This window comes from Ornithodoros turicata, chromosome 4 (assembly GCF_037126465.1).
Source record: "Ornithodoros turicata isolate Travis chromosome 4, ASM3712646v1, whole genome shotgun sequence".
Classification (NCBI taxonomy): domain Eukaryota; kingdom Metazoa; phylum Arthropoda; class Arachnida; order Ixodida; family Argasidae; genus Ornithodoros; species Ornithodoros turicata.
This window is the reverse complement of record NC_088204.1, coordinates 6,131,803-6,149,937: the sequence shown is the minus strand read 5'-3', so window position 1 is coordinate 6,149,937 and position 18,135 is coordinate 6,131,803. Positions and strand designations below refer to the sequence as shown.

The 18,135-nt window shown below is 46.9% G+C and overlaps 3 protein-coding genes across 6 annotated transcripts in view; 1 reads left to right on the top strand and 2 right to left on the bottom strand.

Moving 5' to 3' along the window:
* Positions 1-18: 18 nt before the first annotated feature.
* Positions 19-12,204, bottom strand: LOC135390863 (protein pygopus-like). 2 transcript variants are annotated; one of them, XM_064620811.1, is made up of 3 exons: positions 12,064-12,204; positions 1,988-2,217; positions 19-1,897 (listed from the first exon to the last, which is right to left on the bottom strand). In XM_064620811.1, the coding sequence occupies exon 3, from the start codon at positions 1,405-1,407 to the stop codon at positions 787-789; it is 621 nt and encodes a 206-aa protein (XP_064476881.1). In that variant the 5' UTR covers positions 1,408-1,897; positions 1,988-2,217; positions 12,064-12,204; the 3' UTR covers positions 19-786. The 2 variants fall into 2 exon arrangements, with proteins under 2 accessions (XP_064476881.1, XP_064476880.1); XM_064620810.1 differs by having other exon boundaries at positions 19-2,217.
* LOC135390860 (protein wntless-like) lies at positions 1,930-11,371 on the top strand. The gene is made up of 13 exons (XM_064620806.1): positions 1,930-2,142; positions 3,659-3,970; positions 4,343-4,473; positions 4,596-4,751; positions 5,023-5,159; positions 5,604-5,644; positions 5,748-5,875; positions 7,146-7,243; positions 7,454-7,517; positions 7,660-7,803; positions 7,941-8,024; positions 8,441-8,591; positions 9,995-11,371. Exons 1-13 carry the CDS (start codon positions 2,037-2,039, stop codon positions 10,114-10,116), a joined length of 1,674 nt encoding a protein of 557 aa, XP_064476876.1. The 5' UTR covers positions 1,930-2,036; the 3' UTR covers positions 10,117-11,371.
* A 662-nt stretch (positions 12,205-12,866) lies between the features above and the next one.
* Positions 12,867-18,135, bottom strand: part of LOC135390857 (uncharacterized) — a 65,554-nt gene continuing 60,285 nt past the window's right edge. For all 3 annotated transcript variants that reach the window (XM_064620800.1, XM_064620798.1, XM_064620799.1), the window contains exons 3-4: positions 14,509-17,991; positions 12,867-13,306 (exon numbers count right to left, since the gene is read on the bottom strand). In XM_064620800.1, the coding sequence (XP_064476870.1) occupies positions 14,513-17,941 (3,429 nt within the window). In that variant the 5' untranslated portion in view covers positions 17,942-17,991 and the 3' untranslated portion in view covers positions 12,867-13,306; positions 14,509-14,512. The remainder of the gene's footprint in view (positions 13,307-14,508; positions 17,992-18,135) is intronic.

Sequence of the window (18,135 nt, the reverse complement as noted above, 5' to 3'; positions counted from 1 at the left end):
TAAATAAGACACAGCGTGAACATTCAACATTTTATTTTTGAAAAACAAATAACATGAGAATGAGATTTTCCCGAGATCTTTTGTGATGCCACAAATGTTTTACATTTGCGATGACAGGACGAGTTCTGTAGAGTTGCTTTTATGTGTATTTAAGTGGTAAGTGTTCGAGAGATTACATACGTACAGAGGTGTGCAACGAAGAAGAGGTTATCCCCGAAAAAGTTTCGTTCTTCGATCACAAGCAAAGAACACCACCAGGCATATGTTGCTCGTGAACAAGTGAGAAGCTATTCGACGATACAATTTCTCACACTAATAATACTGGCATAACAATGTTTCTTTTCCGCCAAACGGCCTTTCTCAGTCCGTTGAATAAGGACCTTTCCTACAATACATCTCATTTTTGTCACAAAAACCCCACCACAGTACCAAAGCTCTCTCTTCTGACACCTTATTACATGTGAGGTAGTCCTAATGCTTCATGACAACCCTTACATACAACTATGTTACAGTTTTCCCACAAACAATGCTGACAGGACCCTAACCCAAAGTGCTCCGGAACAGCCTGACCTGTGAAGGACCTTCCTGGACAAGGAATTGTTGCTTATTGCTGCCAACAGTATTACACAGGACATTGAGCACGGACCCTTTCAGAGAGATCAAAAGAGGCAGTTGAAAGTGTTTTTTTTTTCTTTCTTCATACACCGGAGAAGAGATAGAGGGAAGACGACGAAAAATTCTCGCACTACTACAACAATGAGGTTCCCGAGGAAAGCCTTCAGCATATCATGGCTTGAACTTCACAAGAGGTATGCTCTTTGACGACAGACACCTATCACACACCCACTCTGCGTAGACTTCCTGAGTCAGTAAATGAAATGCCGCATCCGTGAGTCCCGTACAGATTCGGTGGAACCAAAAGTTACACCCGCTCTCACACAGGATGGCCTGATCGTTGTCGTGCACCTCTTTGTGACAGACGCCGCACGGATATATCGGAGGCGCGTTCGGGTTCTGAGGGTTGAACACCATCGGCTGATCCGGCGGGTATACCTTCCCTGACGTCATGGGCATCGGTTTCTGATGCATCGCCGACGGTGGCATCACGTTGGGCTGCGCCATCGGATGTTGATGATTGACACCAGGTTGCTGATGCATCATCGCGTGAGGCGGAGGATGGTGCTGGGGTTGAGACGGTACCGTGTCGTCGAAAGGGTTAGACGCGACGATGGTTTCTCCGTACCCCGTCATCGGGGGCGGAGGTACGAGATCCGGAATCGAGGGGCTCGCCTGTGCGGGGGTCCGCCGTTTCTTCGTCGACGGACTTTCTGGCTGGAGCTTCATGTCGCCGGCATTTTCCAAGTCCGCGTCCTTGAACTTGTTCGCGTTTTTCCTCTCTCGAGGCATAGTGGCACTGATTGCTCACAAGTGGAGCACGGAGAACGGGGGCAATTTCGCGGTGTCCAAATGTTGTCAACAGAAAAGCTTCGAAGAGCTAAGAAACGTCCGCCATCTTAGATAAGTGTCTATGACGATTCCAGAGAAATTTTACAAATTATACCGGACCAATTGACCCGTCCGCATAAAACTATAACGATAAAGCAGACTATGGAACAAACCGACAATTAAAATCAATAAGATCTACAAAATCGTACACAAAAAAACATGCACAAACAGAGAGCAGTAGTCAGCACTCCGTCACGACAAGCCGTCCGCTCCACAATAAAATCCCCCTTAGTCAACACCTGGATAACAAATCTAAATAAGTCACTCTTATCTCTACAAGACAATAACGTCAACGTAACACATCCACTTAAAAAAAGAACATTGTGGAAGGATGGGCATGTCCGTAAAACCTGGGGAGTACATTTGTGACTCCAGCGGCGGAATACAAGACCTGGAGCGGATAAGGGTTGCATTTAGCATCGCCTTCTCACGCACAGACTAGTAGTGGTCGTTTGTGTTGTCTGTCATCGGGGCTCCATACCTTTCATCTTTGCTTTGTGTTTGATCGGACTCGCCTAGAAGAACAGGCGATGGCTGGGAGTATACTGGAAAACATCAGCGGTCGAAAACTCGCAGTTATCGTATCCATCGTGCTCATAATCCAGTTCGTCTGCTTTCTGATAGGCGGTCTCATCGGTAAGTCTCCTCTGACGCCTTCTTCTGTTGTCGCACCATTGGAATGTTCTCGCGTCTCCGTATCATTAGCGATACCTGCGGGGTTAAGTGCAAGTGTAAAATCGCATGTTTGTCGTGAAACTAGGATGCATAAACGCCTGTTGATCCTGAACACCCTTTATCCTATGATCACCTCTTTCGCCTGTGCACTGAAGCATTCCTATAAAAGTTGACAAACGTTAGATGCAGAGCTCCCAAAGGGTTTGCCATCGGCACCGTTTATGTATACGGCGAAATGGACGGTGTATCCCCTGCGCTGCCGGAAAGACAAAGAACAAAATAGAGAGAAAATAGAATAGGAGAAGGAAAGAGCGTTAGAATAAGTACAGAGAACACATGTCTTCTTGGCGAAGTGCCAAAATGTGCGTGACAGACAGCAATATCAACGTTATTTTTGTATTGACACTGTTTGGGTGTCTCGATACCTTGAAATATAAAAAAAAAATCCTCACGTTGTTGTTTTGCTTTCTGTTTTTTTTTTTTTTTTTTTTTTGCTGGGGAGGGGGGGGGGCAGTTTTATGCACCGAGTAGTGTGTCATTGGTGGCACCGTGTACGAGACGGGGTGCTCCATTGCATGTCGGACCATGACACAATAGGCAGTGACAGGACAGCACATAGAAACTGTCTCGTTTCCTGTGGTCCTCATCGATGTCAACCTCCACCCGAGCCCAGGACCGGAAGAGTAATGCATCATAAAGTTACTGACATCAGGGTTGACTCAATCGATTTTGAACGACTGGTGGTAACTGCGTATTGCCTTTCGCTGCTTTCCCGCTCCATCTAATGCAGTGCGGCGAAGAGACATTACAGGCACTACTTCAATGTCTTCAACCAACATTCGTTCTTCAACCAATTCAACCAACGTTGATTAAAACGTTGATGAATTAGAATGCCTGAAAGTATCGCTGTCGTACAACAGCGACTGATAACTAAATATGTTAGCGGGTGGGCTCAGCCGACACATATCTGAAATTCGCTTTTGACCAATGCCGCCACCCGCGTGTGTGGTCTTTACTGACAACCTATGATTTTCTTTTCCTTTTTTTTTTGGGGGGGGGGGTTGCATTGCGTCCCCTCTTCTTCGTCTATGGTTGGTCCACTAATAACGTGTGTCATGGCATAGAGGAAAGGTGGGAGGGTGGCGGAACAAATACAGAATCATGCGGCGTCCTTGAATGGCGGTCGTCGTTTCGCTTTGTCGTTTATTCGTTTCCACAGTCTTCTCCTGTGTATGCGTCTCTTTCTTTTCTTTTTTTTTTTTCTCTTTTTTTAGCGACATGTAAATACTCGACAGGAAAGTATCATGACCGTCCCGCCACCACAATTATGGGGCAGTTTCAAAAACGGAACTTGAAGACGACCACTCAAGAGACGTGTCAAAGAAGGGGCCCCGGTAGGGCTTCAGCGAAGCTCGTTCGCAAATAATAACCTGCGATCATAGAGAAAGCACAAGTACATCCCATTCATTCGTCGCAGCTCCTGCACCGTCCAACGCGGATCAAATCCTGGGCACCATCTGCAGGCGCGATCACCCGTTGCCGCCGGGCACGTTCGATGACCAGTGGCACATTCCTCGTGGACACGATGGTCAGCCCATAAACTGCAACGTACTGCACGACCTTCCCGACCCTTATGGAGAAGACGACGGGCTCACGGCTAATCACATCGTGTTCGCCTTCCAAGCTCCGGGACCTCGTGTCCGTCAAGACCTCGACTACTCGCGCTGGATGCAGAATCTTATTGGGATACTCCAGCTGGATATTGTCTACAACCCTGCCAATCCGATGAGTACGTATAAGGTATTGCATATTGCTCTGTGCGCTGATGACATGTGCGAATTCTGGGTTACATAATTGTACTGCGCGCCAAAGTGATAACTGAAAAGCAAATAATTATTTTCCCGACGCTCCGCACGATGATGTTAAAGGAGTGCGAGCGTCGTGAATTCTTATTGGCTCAAAGAAACACGTGACCCCTCCCGTGCCGGCTAGCCACGGGAACTGCTGGCGGCTGAGCGGTCTACGGAAGTTTAGCAGCAGCACGAGTTCGAGTCTTTACTGCAAGACTTAGATAGTAGACTCACATCAATGCAATCATATTTAAATATGATATAAAAATAATGATATGATAAATAAAATATTTCATCTTTCTGAATGGCAGGGGAGAATCCACTCTTGCTCCTCGAGGTGAAGCTGGGTTACAGGAACAAGCATGACCCACCAGACAAATGGACCCTCATTGCAAAGTCTATGGAGGAGAGGCAACACAAGTGTGACTTGAATAGCTCTCAAGTAAGTTTGGCTTGCCCTAAGAAATTAAAAAAAGAAGGAAGCAGAAAATGGTGTCTATATGCTTAGAAGACAAGTACATGCTTCTCAAAGTCTGTTATAAACCCCTGGCATCTCATTTGCAGCGCATAGAGGGCTATGCATATAACTGTGACGTACTCAGTCTGTTTGAACTGGGTAGTCTCCATCACGACTACTACCTTCTGAACCTACGCATGCCCATCTCCAACACCAGCGCATGGAACAGAGATCTCGGACAAGTGAAGGATGCCTGGCTTGTGGTTAGTACAGAACTGGTCACAGAAATGCTCTGTCATTGCAACCATTCACTAATATTCCAATCATGTTCCAAAGTGGATAATCTGGCATTTCTGATAACACAGAACCTCAGCTAAGTGCAAGATCCAAGTAACGTATCTCTAAAGCAATCGAAGCTTACATCAGTTAGAAGCACAGGAAAATGTTGTAATGCGACCAAATGCCCCCAACATTTTGCAAGCCTCTCCAATTTCGATTTCATAAATGTCTCATAGTTGATTATGCTCCTTCCAGCTCATTCACCAGAATGGTGGCTTCACCAAAGTATGGCTGTCGCTGAAGACATTCTTTTTCCCACTCGTGTTGGCAACCCTCATTTGGTACTGGAGACGCATCCGTCTGCTATCACGTCCTCCTCATCTTCTTGAAGGGTAATGAAACTTATTTCTTCCCTCCAGTTATCAGCCACGTATTCACACGAGCGACATCCTCATGGAATATTCCAGTGGAAGAAAAAGCGAAAACACTGGTCACAGAGCCGAAGTTCCGTCCCGTGTTATGTTGAGCATTCACACGGTGCAGAATATTGGGAGTGGTGTACTCGCGCATTTAGCAGACGACACTTAACAGACGACACCGTCGGCGTGTTTTCCTGTCGTCTGCTACGGAATATCTTGTGGCTGTGTAGCAGTATATTCCCCACGGTTAGCAGTGTACGTAAAGACACGTTGTTGAGCGCTCACGTTCACGTGACTCATCATCTTCCGCTTCTGCGCGGAATGTGGCTCGTGGGAATACACGGTAACCGGAATAATCCGGGTAGCGCGGCCGAAACTGCGACAACGCTAAGCTGTTGATGCCTGTCTTTATTGCAGTCTTCTCCTCTCCTTGGGGACGGCCATGACGGTCCTGAATAGTAAGACCAGTTTTGTGTATATCGATGCCCTTCTGCCACTGCTACCATAGGAGTAATAAATAGTAATCAGAACTTGCTGAAGTCCAATGAAATCTATCTGCAGCCCCTCTGGAGTTTCTTACCCTGTGGATCAACATGCCATTCATGCTGCTCATGGGTGACATTCGTCAGGGCATCTTCTACGCGACCCTCCTCAGCTTCTGGCTCATCTTCTGCGGAGAGCACCTCATGGTGGGTTGCCTCGCAATGTTACGCTAAGCTAAATGCCACACGTATCCGCCGTATTGCTAAAAAGATACGTACTTGGGGCCCCTTGTTTCGGGACTGAAAGAAAAGGTCGCTTACTACTGTTGTACCGAAACTTTGTGTTTTCGTAAATTTTGTAAAGTGTATACGTACTAGATCCAATGCCTGTTGGTTACAATCTCTCAATGTATAGCATGTAGTGTGCAGGCAAATTCCTGTACATTGATTCTGATACATAACTCCCTGAGTGTATGGCCCGTTTCTCCCCAAATTCACCGCGAATCAGCACAGACTTTGGGACAGAGTCTCCAAAAACAAAGGGCCCTATGTATGTTCACGTATCCTTCTACGTTTGTCAATATCAATTCCTCGTGTGTTTACTTTCCATGTACCCAATGAAGGAAGGAAGACGGGTATGTCATCCTCATTTTACGGTTGTTGGGGTGGGGGGCGCATGAAGCAATTGCGTGTTTGGGGTGTAAGTCGGGTAACGTCTCTGCACCTTACACGACGTCTCTGGTGTGCACAAATAATGACACGCGCGGTATCAGGTGCGTGTCTTTGATTTGTCAGAAAAGCATAAAGATAGGCAAACAAAGTGGACCGCTTGAGCTGCCAATCATGCCGAGTATAATAGACCTACAGAAAATAGAGACGTGTAGGCCTTTACTGCATTGCCGAAGCGACACGCTCTTTGTGACGCACGTTTAGAGCGATTTGGCTCGACGAGGCATTGAAAAGCATAGCTCCCAGCACGCAGCATGTATTGGTGACAAAACACCATCAGGCAGCTCGTTAACTTCATCAACAATTTATTTCTTCACTATGTGTGAAATGCTACACTACCACTTGAAGGGGCACAGCATTTTCTTGAGCTCGTGTTGCAGTCCAGCTGCACTCTGGTCAAATATATTGCAAAGACAATAATTAACTTGCACGATTTGCACCAGCTTGTGAAATGCAGTTCAAGCCAAGACAGATTATGTTACTATCCTTTCACTGTGTTAGTTCACAAGTACCACAAAAACAAGCAGCCAAAAGACGAGGATGAAAGGAAGTTAGCAGTAGTGGTGTATATACATCCTCTCGCCCCTGTCTTTTGGCTGCTTGTTTTTATGAGACCATGTACCAACTACCCTGCACTTCCACCCTTCTGATCTTTACAAGTACCTTTGTTTGCTTGCACTTTTCCTTTCATGTTGTTATGCATGACTAACATTTATCTTTTAACTTACTATTTTTGTCTCCCCTTAAGGACGACATCGAAAGAAACAAGCTGAGATCGTACTGGAAGCACCTCAGTGCAGTGATCACTGGTTGCATATGCCTCTTCATCTTTGACTTGTGCGAAAGGTATGGACCAAACAGTGCTACTCCGAAAAGCAGCTCGTGGACAGAACAGATCCTTGTTTGTACTACCTCAATTTGCATGCCACTAGGTACAAATTTCTCGCATGCGTCAGACACACATTATTGCGGTATTCCGTTACTAACGCATACTTTGTGCCATCAGTATAATGGCAGACCGCGTTTTCCTAAAAGGGAATAACCAATCTCTTCCAGAGGAATCCAACTGAGAAATCCTTTCTACAGCATCTGGGACACGCAAGTGGGCAGCAACTTAGCTGTATCCTTGTCCAAATTATTTACGTGCGCCTCTTTTTTTTCCCTTCTATCCTGAGCCAACATGAGCCACGTTTAAGCATCTTTAAACATCTTTAAGAAAGAATGAACTCTGACAACGCCAGGATCCTTGACAATGTTTCCAGCTGGGTTTCATAATCCTGGCCGGCATATGTGCCTGCCTCTACTTTGTCTTCTTGTCCTACCTGCTGTATCGAGTGCTGAGGAATATCAGCTTCAAGAGGAACGCGCTTCCCAGCATGAGTCAAGCTCGGAGGATGTATTACGAGGTACGCCCCTCCGTCGTGATTAAACGTGCGCAGCTTGATGTACACTTTACGATTACTGATAAGCTTTTACGATTACAACAGAATTCAGAGTGCTACAGGATTTCTTTTTCTTCTATTTTTCTTTTTCTTTTTTCTAGGGCATAATTTACAGGTTCAAGTTTTTACTGCTGGCCACCCAGATCTGCGCAGCACTCACAGTGATCGCTTACATCATTGGCCAGGTACGTGATCCAGGGATGAAGTAGGGAGAGAGTGTGGCGACACTGGGTTTTGCTTCTGGTAACCGTGAAATGTAGAATCCATTTCGTAACACACGCTTTGTGACAAGGCTTGTCAGTGTGCAGGAAGAGGTGGTATTCTTCTACAGGTTTTCCCGGCGATTTTAATCCAAGTGCCTGCTAAATTAATCCATGCCCCATAAAGTTTGCATGGCATGCGGATTAATTTAGCTGGCACTTGGATTAAAATCGCCGGGAAAACCTGTAGTTGTAGTAACAGAAACAGGCTGTTTTATATTTCCATTCCATGCAGCTGGTAGCGTACAGCAGAGTGAACACACTCCTACACACGATATAGATTAAACAACTGTCTTTCTGCCACTGTGGCACATTAATTACTTAATTTTTTTTCGACCTAGGTGAGCGAAGGCAGGTGGAAATGGGACGAAGACATCAAGCTCGAGTACACGTCTGCTTTCTTTACGGGAGTTTACGGAATGTGGAACCTCTACGTTTTCATGCTTCTCGTCCTCTACGCCCCCTCTCACAAGTATTATCCGTCACCTGCAGGTTTGTTTTTTGGAGCCACCATTTTTTTTTACCTACCACAACTTGCAACCATTCCTATTAGGAATCACCGTGCAGTCACGTAAAAAAAAGTCCCAAATGCTTGCCTAGTGTGTTTCCCATGCCAACATCCAAACTGCGCAGCTGGAGAGATCACCGTTGCATGACTCGTAAGGAATGTGGAGCTATCCCTAAACATGATTGTTAGGTGCACGTTTTCCCCGGGTTTTGAAAACGGCGAAACTGCGTAAGATCTGTGTTAGGTTTCTCGTATACATTCCATCTCCAGTCTAAGGTACCACGTATTCACCCAATGTTTTTGTTCATTATTCAACAAGGTCCTTAAAGGTGTGGTTCATTATGTAATGCTCACGTTGTACTGCACACTAGAGCATTGAGGAAAACAGAATTATTCTTCTACGTGTCGCACTTGGTGAGATATAAGCCCTCGAACACAAGTACTGGTCCAGCTCTGACATGAGAGCTTGTGGGGAAAAAAAAAGGAAAGGGAAAAAAGGTCGAAAGCGTGTAACCTCTTCCTCACTGTGGAGGTGCCTACAGTTAACGTCAGAGCCACACGGGTTTCAGCATTTGGTGTAGCAGTTTCCTACATGTCTATTACCGCTTTTGCTGTAAGACTAGGCATGCAGTTTCACATCTATGCAAATAACTGCACCCTACGTCTATCTGGAATAACGTGAGACAAAGTGTCACAACCCCTTTAACATAGCGCAGAAGTCATTTTTTACACCCAGTTTTCTTCCTATAAAACTGTTAATAGGCCAGTAAGATGCACGATCCAAAGTAATTCACACCACAGGGTAATAATTATCGCGGAAATTGAATTTAAAGTACGCCGCAAAAAGCGACCGTGCGCAACGGCGGTGAAGAGCAGTACCAGCCTGCGATCTGCCTGGAACCACGCGCTGACGCTATAAGGAGAACGCTCGCTGATTGGTCTAGAGAAATGTTGTCTGCTACTCGGCTGTTCGGGGTTTCGAAAAAGCCTTCCTCCTCACTCGGTAATGATTCGGCCGCTCCTTCTATCCCCAATTTTCCGGGAGAACTGGCCAAACTGGTTTACGGCGGCAAAGGGGCAAGACGCTGACCCCCCACTGACCAGCGAACCAGAACGAGTTCTCCTTATAACGTCATCGGTGACGTGTCATCGTACCTTCTCCTCCTCGTTACACCTGGAGTGGCGAATTAAGGGTGAAGGCGCGGACCCGTGCTTATGCGAGATATTTTCTGGGAAACAAATTGCACACATCAAAACCTTTAGTGCCATTCGGTAAAATGACACACACACTTTCATCAGACGTCTTAATCCGAAAATTTTTTGGACGGCCCTCTGTACTCCTTTAAGGAACGTTTAAAAAAATGTGTTCATGTTTTTCCTTTTCTAGAACATTCTACGAGTCAGGAAGAAATCGAATTCAGCCGCCTGACAACCTCCGAACCCGCCCCCACCGAACCCACAGAGTCGTCTTCGCTGACGGACTTTGCGAGAAAGGCAGCGCTGGATTGAGAGCACCCCCTCCTTCTGCAAAAGTTTCATGCAATATCGTCGCTAGCAATACTCATCACGCTCATCCATTTCTTTTGTTACCAATGTCAGCGGTAAGTTCCGAATGCCTCGGAATTAATCGTGTCCCATATCGTAAGCATCGTTTCGCTTGCACGTAGAATGTTTTTACTCAACTTGCTTTTCTTGTTGTATTTTTATTACTGACAAGTGCTGCCACATTTGGTAGTGAAACATCTTCTGAACTATTTTCAGCAGTGGTTATCAATAATGACAAAGCAATCTTAGGCAGCTTCAACAATTTTAAACTTGTCAGAGAAACTACTTCCTATTTAAACTTTGTTACATAACAGCTGTTACAGCTGGAGCAGCAACGGATGTTGCAGGATGGTTACACACTTTATAGACTAACTCCTGCTAATGTCTGGATAACTGCTCTGTCATTTCAAAAAAGCCCTTTACTTCATTATGAGGTAGACATACAGTGATGCTAGCTTAGAGATATGTACTTGCTGCTCTTTATGCCATTGGGCATTTTCATGTTGTTTTGAGTCCCATTTTAAGTCCCATTTTACCCATGTGGGTAGCCATTCCAAAGGTCCCTCCACCGTCAGTAGAGGCTGCGAGTTCCCGACTTGGCACGAACTGTTCAGGATGCCAAAGACATACAATGTGTGACGCACCGCATGCAGAAAATCATTTTGTGAACTTTGTACGGAAGGTTTATACTCGGACCATGTGTAAACGGCAGCCTGCTCGGTATGCGGCTGCGTGCAATTTGGTCGATGATTTTGTGAACCCTGCATGACTTGCCAAACGTTTAGTGTAATCAAATGTGCAAGGTTGGTTCGATTATGTGCGTATTCAGGGTTTTGACATGTACATGCTAACACATTTGACCATGTGCTGTGCAATTTGTGTACCGAATGCTGTGATTGTAATTTATTGCTGTCAATCGTGAACTTGTATGATTTGTGATCGTGCGAGCACTATTCAAGACCTATTTGCCCTTCATTTTTCGAGATGGACCTCCTGTGGGTTTACACTGCAGCTGTTTTACTTGATTTTATGTACTTTAGGGTACTTTTTCCTGTGCCAAGTTTTGTACGCATTTTTTTGCATTATTTGCAACGGTGTATCGTGCGTCCTGCACAGGCAGCTATTTTCTGGCTGCTTTGAGCGCTTCTGCTTACCCCCGGAGTCCAAGATCACTGTAGTTTTTCTACGAAGTAAAACATTCATAGATGTTCTCAGAAAACTCATCATCTATTAAGCAACACTATTGAGGAAAATTATGAATCTGCAATATTCTAATGACAGTCCTGAGCCTACATGGGACAGGCTCTAACAGCGGGGGAGGCAGTAATGTCGACTGCATACGGGTTCCTTCTCCCACAAAGCCATGGAGCTAACATGTGGAATGATGGGGGTGCACGGGGAAAAGGTTATGGGGGTGTCGCAAGAAATTTGGGGGGGGGGGGCTGGATAAATCACTGGTCCAGCGTGGGACGGGAGGACATATCATGTGCAGCCTTACTCTGTCTTCTCTGAAAAGCACAAAGTGGAATCACTGCAGCTTATGCTGCGGTGTTTTTTATATCTTCCATCATCAGTCATCACGGTGCAAGTTGCCATTTATATGTTTAGTATCGTTGATAAGACCGACCAGTATCGGCATTGCCGCATATCCCGAAAAAAAAAAATGACGGCAACAGTTCTTGCGACAGTATTTCAAGGTCACGTTTCAGAAGAAAATTGCGATTAAGAAAATTGTGTAACGTAGTTTTAACGCATTGTACCGTTTTCATTCCCGCTCACGAAATAAAGCTGCGCGCTCAAATGGGATTCACTTGAGGCAGTAGTTTCAGAAACGCGTCCCGCACGTTTTTTAAGCGTTGCAACCAGTCTATTCGAGTGTGTCAGTGAACAAGGACTTTCAAAATGACTTACCAGAGCGAGTAACGAACATATTTGCCGAATTTCCCACACAAGCGTCTCAAACTTCACCGCGAAAAAACTACGACACGAAAACAGAAGAAAAAACGAGGGTCAATGGTTCCATGCACAATGTTGCTCAACCACAGACCGACACTGCCGACACAGACGGAACGTCGCAGATTATCGGTTGAATGTAATGTGACCAGACGCCCCGATTTAGCCGGGATAGGTCCTGCTTTTACGGTCGTGGTCCCGCTGTCCCTCCAGCCTGCTTGGGGGTTTGGTTTAGTCCCATTTTCTCTTTTTTTGAACGTTTCTTGAATGGAACACGATGCGGCTAGGGGGTTTCTACTCCCGCATGTGGTCCTGTTCCGGTTCATGTCTTTCCACCATCTAGACAATGGAACATTATGATGTGTTGGCTAACAAGCCATATTTTGACAATACTATAACAATAGTTCGGGGAAAGGCATGCGCACGCTTTGCTGATGAAGCTGCCTCGGTGGGAGCATGTCAGTCACCTCGATGCTGACGATCATGACAAAATGGAATCTCAGCGAGGTCGGGGCGATTTTTTTGCGTTCATAACTGCAAGTATATGAAGACACAGTTAACAGAATAGGTCAAATCGTCTAATGAGCGCGCTCGGCAGTACGTTGAATGCAAACGATAAAAAAATAAGGAGTATTGGGCTGGACTTTGACTCGGAGGAATGTGGTCACATTAGTTTAATCGAGGAACCACTCTTTTATTTGAGCAAAAGACGTCCTGTAAATTAGAAGCAGTACTGCGATCAAGTATTGAAATTCTGCATATAGTGTGATGATGTGCTGGGGTTTATTCACATATCTTACAAAATACAGTACTTGAGTATTAGTTTATTTCGCGGCCCTTCCGGGTTATTTATATCACTTTCCTTTGCGAAGAAAGAAACTAACTTCTCTGCTTATGTACACTAAAATCTAAAACGGTTCTCTGAGTTAGTTTAAGTTAAAAGGTTTACCCATGTCCTAGTGGATGGGGCAGTTCCGGACTTCCAGCCGATTTCATGTATAAAACGTTCATAACATCGAAGCTATTTTTTTGTCACACCTTTAGTCCCAGAACTGCCCTTGATGACACTAGGACAAGAAAAGAAATAGACTCTGAAGAAACAAAAACAAAACGATCCTTGTAGTAGGGGTAAGGCCTTCCTGATTTGCTGTACATCTGGCATCTACTACGCTCCTCCGCTTGGTTGAGTAGGGCGCTGTAGCTGAAACAGAAAACGAGAAATAAGCGTCTACGTCCTCGAATAAACTTCAATATTAAGCGTAGACAGCTTGTATTGGTTCGTGCCAAGATAGTCAGAATAATGTCATAATAGTACAGATTGCGCAGCTTCGACACCGGAGGAACTGTAAAGTGAATCTCAAACCTGTAGAAACTGACGAATGGACAAGTTATGGACTGTAGAAACTGTATGATTTTCTGAAAGCTTGTCACTCCAGATACGTAATAGTACTGCTGTATATTGAGCATTTTTTCAGCAATCGAATTTCAAAGATCGCTGTGTAAAACAAGCTAGCGGACTCCAGAGGCGCCCCAACACTGAGGCGACTGGAGCGCTTCTACTGAGAACGCAAGCAACTAGACGCGAGTGCAGTGAGCATTTCATTGTGAAGGTGCCGGAACACAAGAACGCGAACCACACAAATCACTTGGATGCGAGATTTTGCAAACGGCAGCGATACAACAAGCAGACGACAGAGACAGAGAAATGTCAACAGATGGCGCTCAAATGCAAAAACAAGTTCATTTCAAATTACGTTACACGCTATGTTAATTTCGTACCCGTTATCATAGATAAAAACTTTGATTCGGTGGAGCTACAATCGAAATTATACCGGACTCTTTCTTGTTTCGGCGCTAAGCAGAGAACGTCGTTTCAGCTCGTGTATCAGTGTTTTTAGTCCATGCTGCGCGTGCCACGCCATGGAGCAGTCCCGGTGAAAAACATAGTGCTCGTTGCGAAGCGGACTGGCGTCGCTGTCCGAAGGACATGAAGATAAATGCTCTCAGTGGAACATTCGCGAGATCTGTTGTGGGCTACAATTCAGTGAACCGGCAATGGAAAATGCAGCAATGCGTATCATGCCGCGCATATACGGAACACTACGATCGGACCCTTTCCAAATCCACATGCCCACGATAGGTATACGGGCGCTTCTCCTGCTGTCTTATTGGATACCGCCAATCTTTGCCTCCTCGGTGTCACATTCGTTACCGGCAAATACTGATTTGTTTTCATTGCGTTTTTCTTCTAAGCGGTAGCGCTGTGTGAACTAGTTTTGCTCGCATTACACTGATTGAAACACGGACTTTCATTTGAGAGCAAGTTGTTTTTTTGCATTTTAGTGCCCCTTTAAGCTTCGTCAAGAACCTTCAGGAATTGCGCGAATCCTACAAGACACTTACATGCTCATCTATTGGGCTTCCCTTGCTGTGCCATCCTGAACGGTACGCGTCTGTACTCCTTCTTCGGACTAAACGGCTGGGCATGGAGCAACCTTTTGCCACCGGCATTCGTACTTCCGTTAACACGCCGCGGAAGCGGTGGACTCTCTTTACTGTTTCCATTCACCCTCGACGCAACGCCATTGCTGTTGAGGTTATCCTCGTCATTCAGCTGCCTGTACCGACCTTCCGCTGGATAACACTGCTGCTTCTCTTGTTTTGGCACGCTTCTTTTCTTCTGTGGCACACTGTATAAGTCATCGACGTGAGACTGAAATGTCCTTCCACTTCCACCCCTCTCTAAGGAACTGTCGTTCTTCTTGAAGACGCTCATCTGCCGTTCCGTTCTGCGATTATCACAAGACGAACTTCTCCGCTGCACCGGACTCGAGCTTCTGTTCCTAGCTGCCCGTCGATTTTCTTGAGATGCAGGAGACAAAGACCTTCTGTCGTTTCTGGACGCTGGAGCTGGTTCGCTATCTTGTCTCCGATCCTTCTGGAAAACTCGGGATAAGTGCTCGTAGATGTTTTTCCGTGGAACCTCCGTTGTTTTCAGTTGATCTTCTAGAGATGGACGTTGGTTTTCCTTGCATTCGTCACCGGAAGACCTACCTCCTTCAGGTTCCGGACGCGGAGGGCTGAAGTTACGACGATCGGGTTGATCAGATGACGATCCTCTAAGTATCCAATTACTGATCATTTTGTTGTCTTCGCTTGGGCTGTCTAGCAGGTCGGAGGAGCTGAGACCGGCTTCTTGCGAGGGATCCTTCTTGCTCTCCATGTTCAGCAGCCGGAGCTGTTGTCGGATGCTGACTTTTTCCCGGTCCCTTTGTTTTCTGAATTCTTCTTCAACCCTGTTCATCCAGCGTATCTCTTTTTCTCTTAGCTTTTCCTTTTCTGCTACTTCCCTCGCTAGTTTTTCCTGAAGCAAGCGGCGTTCTTCTTTTCGGACCGTACTCATGTAAGAGAACTTGTTCTTTTGTTTGCCCTGAGGAGGTGATGTAGGTGCGACATCTGACTCAAGTTGGACGGCTTCGTACTTTGGAAGGTACATCACATGTCCTTCGCGTGGAAACGAAAACGATGACGTTCGACGTGCATCTGCCTTTGCAGCACTGTCTCCATCCTGCCATTGAGAACGGTTGGGGTTCCTCTCGCCTTGCAATTTAGGTGCTTTTGGAGGCTTTGTGGCATGTTGTCTTACAGGCATTACGTCCATGTCTCCAACGACGTTGAGGGAATTTGGAGCGCTCTTGCTAAGAGACCAGTTCGCGTCAATACCGTTCTGACCGTCCATCCCGTCCGAAGCGTCCCTGGCACGAAGGCCAAGAGCTCGACGGATGTTCCTGAGACTATTGGAGTTCTCTGGAGTGTCCTTATCTTTTCGGCGTCGCTCTCTTTGCCTTCCACTTCGTTCGGAGAGCTCTACAGTTTGCATAGTAGACGTCGGAGTCCCCCAGTTCATGAACATGTTTGCCGGCATGGTGAACTTCGGCTGTGAAACCCGTGTTGAAGGTTCGTAACTGTGCAGTCCTGATAAGTTCTGGTCGACACTACCGGAGTCGGAGTCGTCCATGAGGTCCTCCTTCGGGATCCAGTGGTCTGCATGACCGTTGACTGGTGGCGACACGCAACCAACGCCGTCCTGTCTTCTACTAATTTCTCCGTTGAAGACGTGTTCCAGAGGATCCCCGCGCACTAAGATTGGGCTTCCTGCGTCAGGGGATATCCCGGAGTCTCCGCACCTATCGGTTAGAACTCTTCGTGGAGCAACGGCACGGTTTAGTCTCTGGATGTGCTCTTCAAACACATCTCCGTCATCTGTGCTTGTTTCTGACCTCAGCCTGCCCACAGATCTCTCCTGACCAGAATCGCTGCCATGCAACGCTCTCCAAGCGTCTGTCGGCGAAAATCTCGGAATATCCACCTGCTTCCGAGGAAGTGTCGGTCGCAGTTGAACATTGAGGTTGATGTCCACGTCTGACTCGCTAGACAACGTACTTTTCGCAGACGACGAGCCTCTGCCACTCAAGTCTTCTAAACTCCACCTGTCCTGACGATGGTTGGCGTCGCCACGTCGCCAGCCACGCAGGGGACTTCTACTGTAACGACGTCTCTCAAAGTGATCTACGTGTTCTTCTGGCAGTGGTAGCTCTTCAGTAGATTTCAGTGATACTGGAGCGCGGCCCGTGTCGTTCAGAATGTATTCGATGACCTTCGAATTGCCCTGAGAATGATCATCCAGACTGTCGATAGGTAGCGATGGTCTGTCTTTGCCAACACGTTGCGGTGTCGCGTCTTTCGCATGGTCCTTGTCACCTTTTTTGATGACTTTTGTTTCAGACGTTGTGCTTTTTAGCTTGAGCGCTTCAATATTCGAGAAATAATACTGCTTCTTGGGCGTTGACTTGGGGCTCGGTTTCACTTCCTTCGACTTGTCATCATGTCCATTTCGCGTCTGGAACGCCCTTCTCTTCGTGGCAGCCCGAAGTTCTTCTTGAAGATCACCGTTCGGAATAAAATGCGCAGAGTTGCTAGACGAACCCTCAGAAGAATGGCGGTCAGATGCTCGGCCACGACTCCCCGACTCTTCCGGCTTTGTTTCTCCCTTGGACAGTTTCCATTTTTCCACAGGTCTTCTGTTCTTCTCGTAACCACTGACGTTCTTTGACATGTCAGTCTCGTCCGAGTTGTAGTCCGGCGGCGGCGGCGGCGGCGGCGGAATGCCTTCCGGTCCTCGTCCAGGTGGTGACGGTGCTGGTGACTTCGACTCGGGACGTCGACTGCGATACTTCGACGATACCTTCTTAGGTTCCTCCCTGCCATCGCCGTTTGGCATGTTTTCATCCCTGGACAGCGTACTGGAATCGGCACCAAATGGCGGCTCTGGGGCTTTGGCCTTCTTCTTGGACCTAATCTTAGCCTTGCTGGGGCTTTCGGCGATGATACTCCGTCCGGTCGGACCAACGCTGTCGTCGTCGTCGTCGTCATCATCATCATAATCATCAACGCCGTCTTCCGCCAATACGCTCCTAACGATGTCTGGATCGCTGTGGGCCTTGCGACTTCCGCTAAGCCTACCGGTCTCGTCGTTGTCCAGGAGCGACCGTCGTCTCTGTAGCACTCGTAGCAGGTCGGCGGAATCGTCGTCGTCGTCGCCGTGCAGACTTCGTGGACGCCGGCCGCTGATGGTTCCACCACTTTGCAAGATGTGTCCATTGTCGGTGCTACGCAAGAGACGTGTTCCTTCTGGAACCGGTTGAGGAAGAAGACGCGGTCCAGGTGTGGCTTGTTTCTGCATCCTTTTGACGACGCGGGGTTCCTTGCGCGTGGCAGAATTCAGCGATGTGGCACGGGCGGGCGAGCGCCCGTTCTGGGAGTTGGAGTTGCCCATGCCTCCGCAGAGTGAGGCCTTGCTGCTCCTTTGGCGCTACATCCAAGTCCCTGCACGCAAAATGTTTCGTACGTTCAGCAAACGGACTATGTTATTGAACACAAGTTATTGCACGCTGATTTCGATGTAGTGCAGCATGGGTCGTTCGCAGTATGGGTGCAGTCAAACATGAGTCATTGAACTCGATGCTGGAC

Coding starts and splice junctions, on each gene's coding strand:
- LOC135390860 (XM_064620806.1), top strand. CDS start 2,037: ATGGCTGGGAGTATACTGGAAAACATCAGCGGTCGAAAACTCGCAGTT. Junction 7,518..7,659: donor AAGTGGGCAGCAACTTAGCT/GTATCCTTGTCC, acceptor CAATGTTTCCAG/CTGGGTTTCATAATCCTGGC. Junction 8,025..8,440: donor TCGCTTACATCATTGGCCAG/GTACGTGATCCA, acceptor TTTTCGACCTAG/GTGAGCGAAGGCAGGTGGAA.
- LOC135390863 (XM_064620810.1), bottom strand. CDS start 1,407: ATGCCTCGAGAGAGGAAAAACGCGAACAAGTTCAAGGACGCGGACTTG.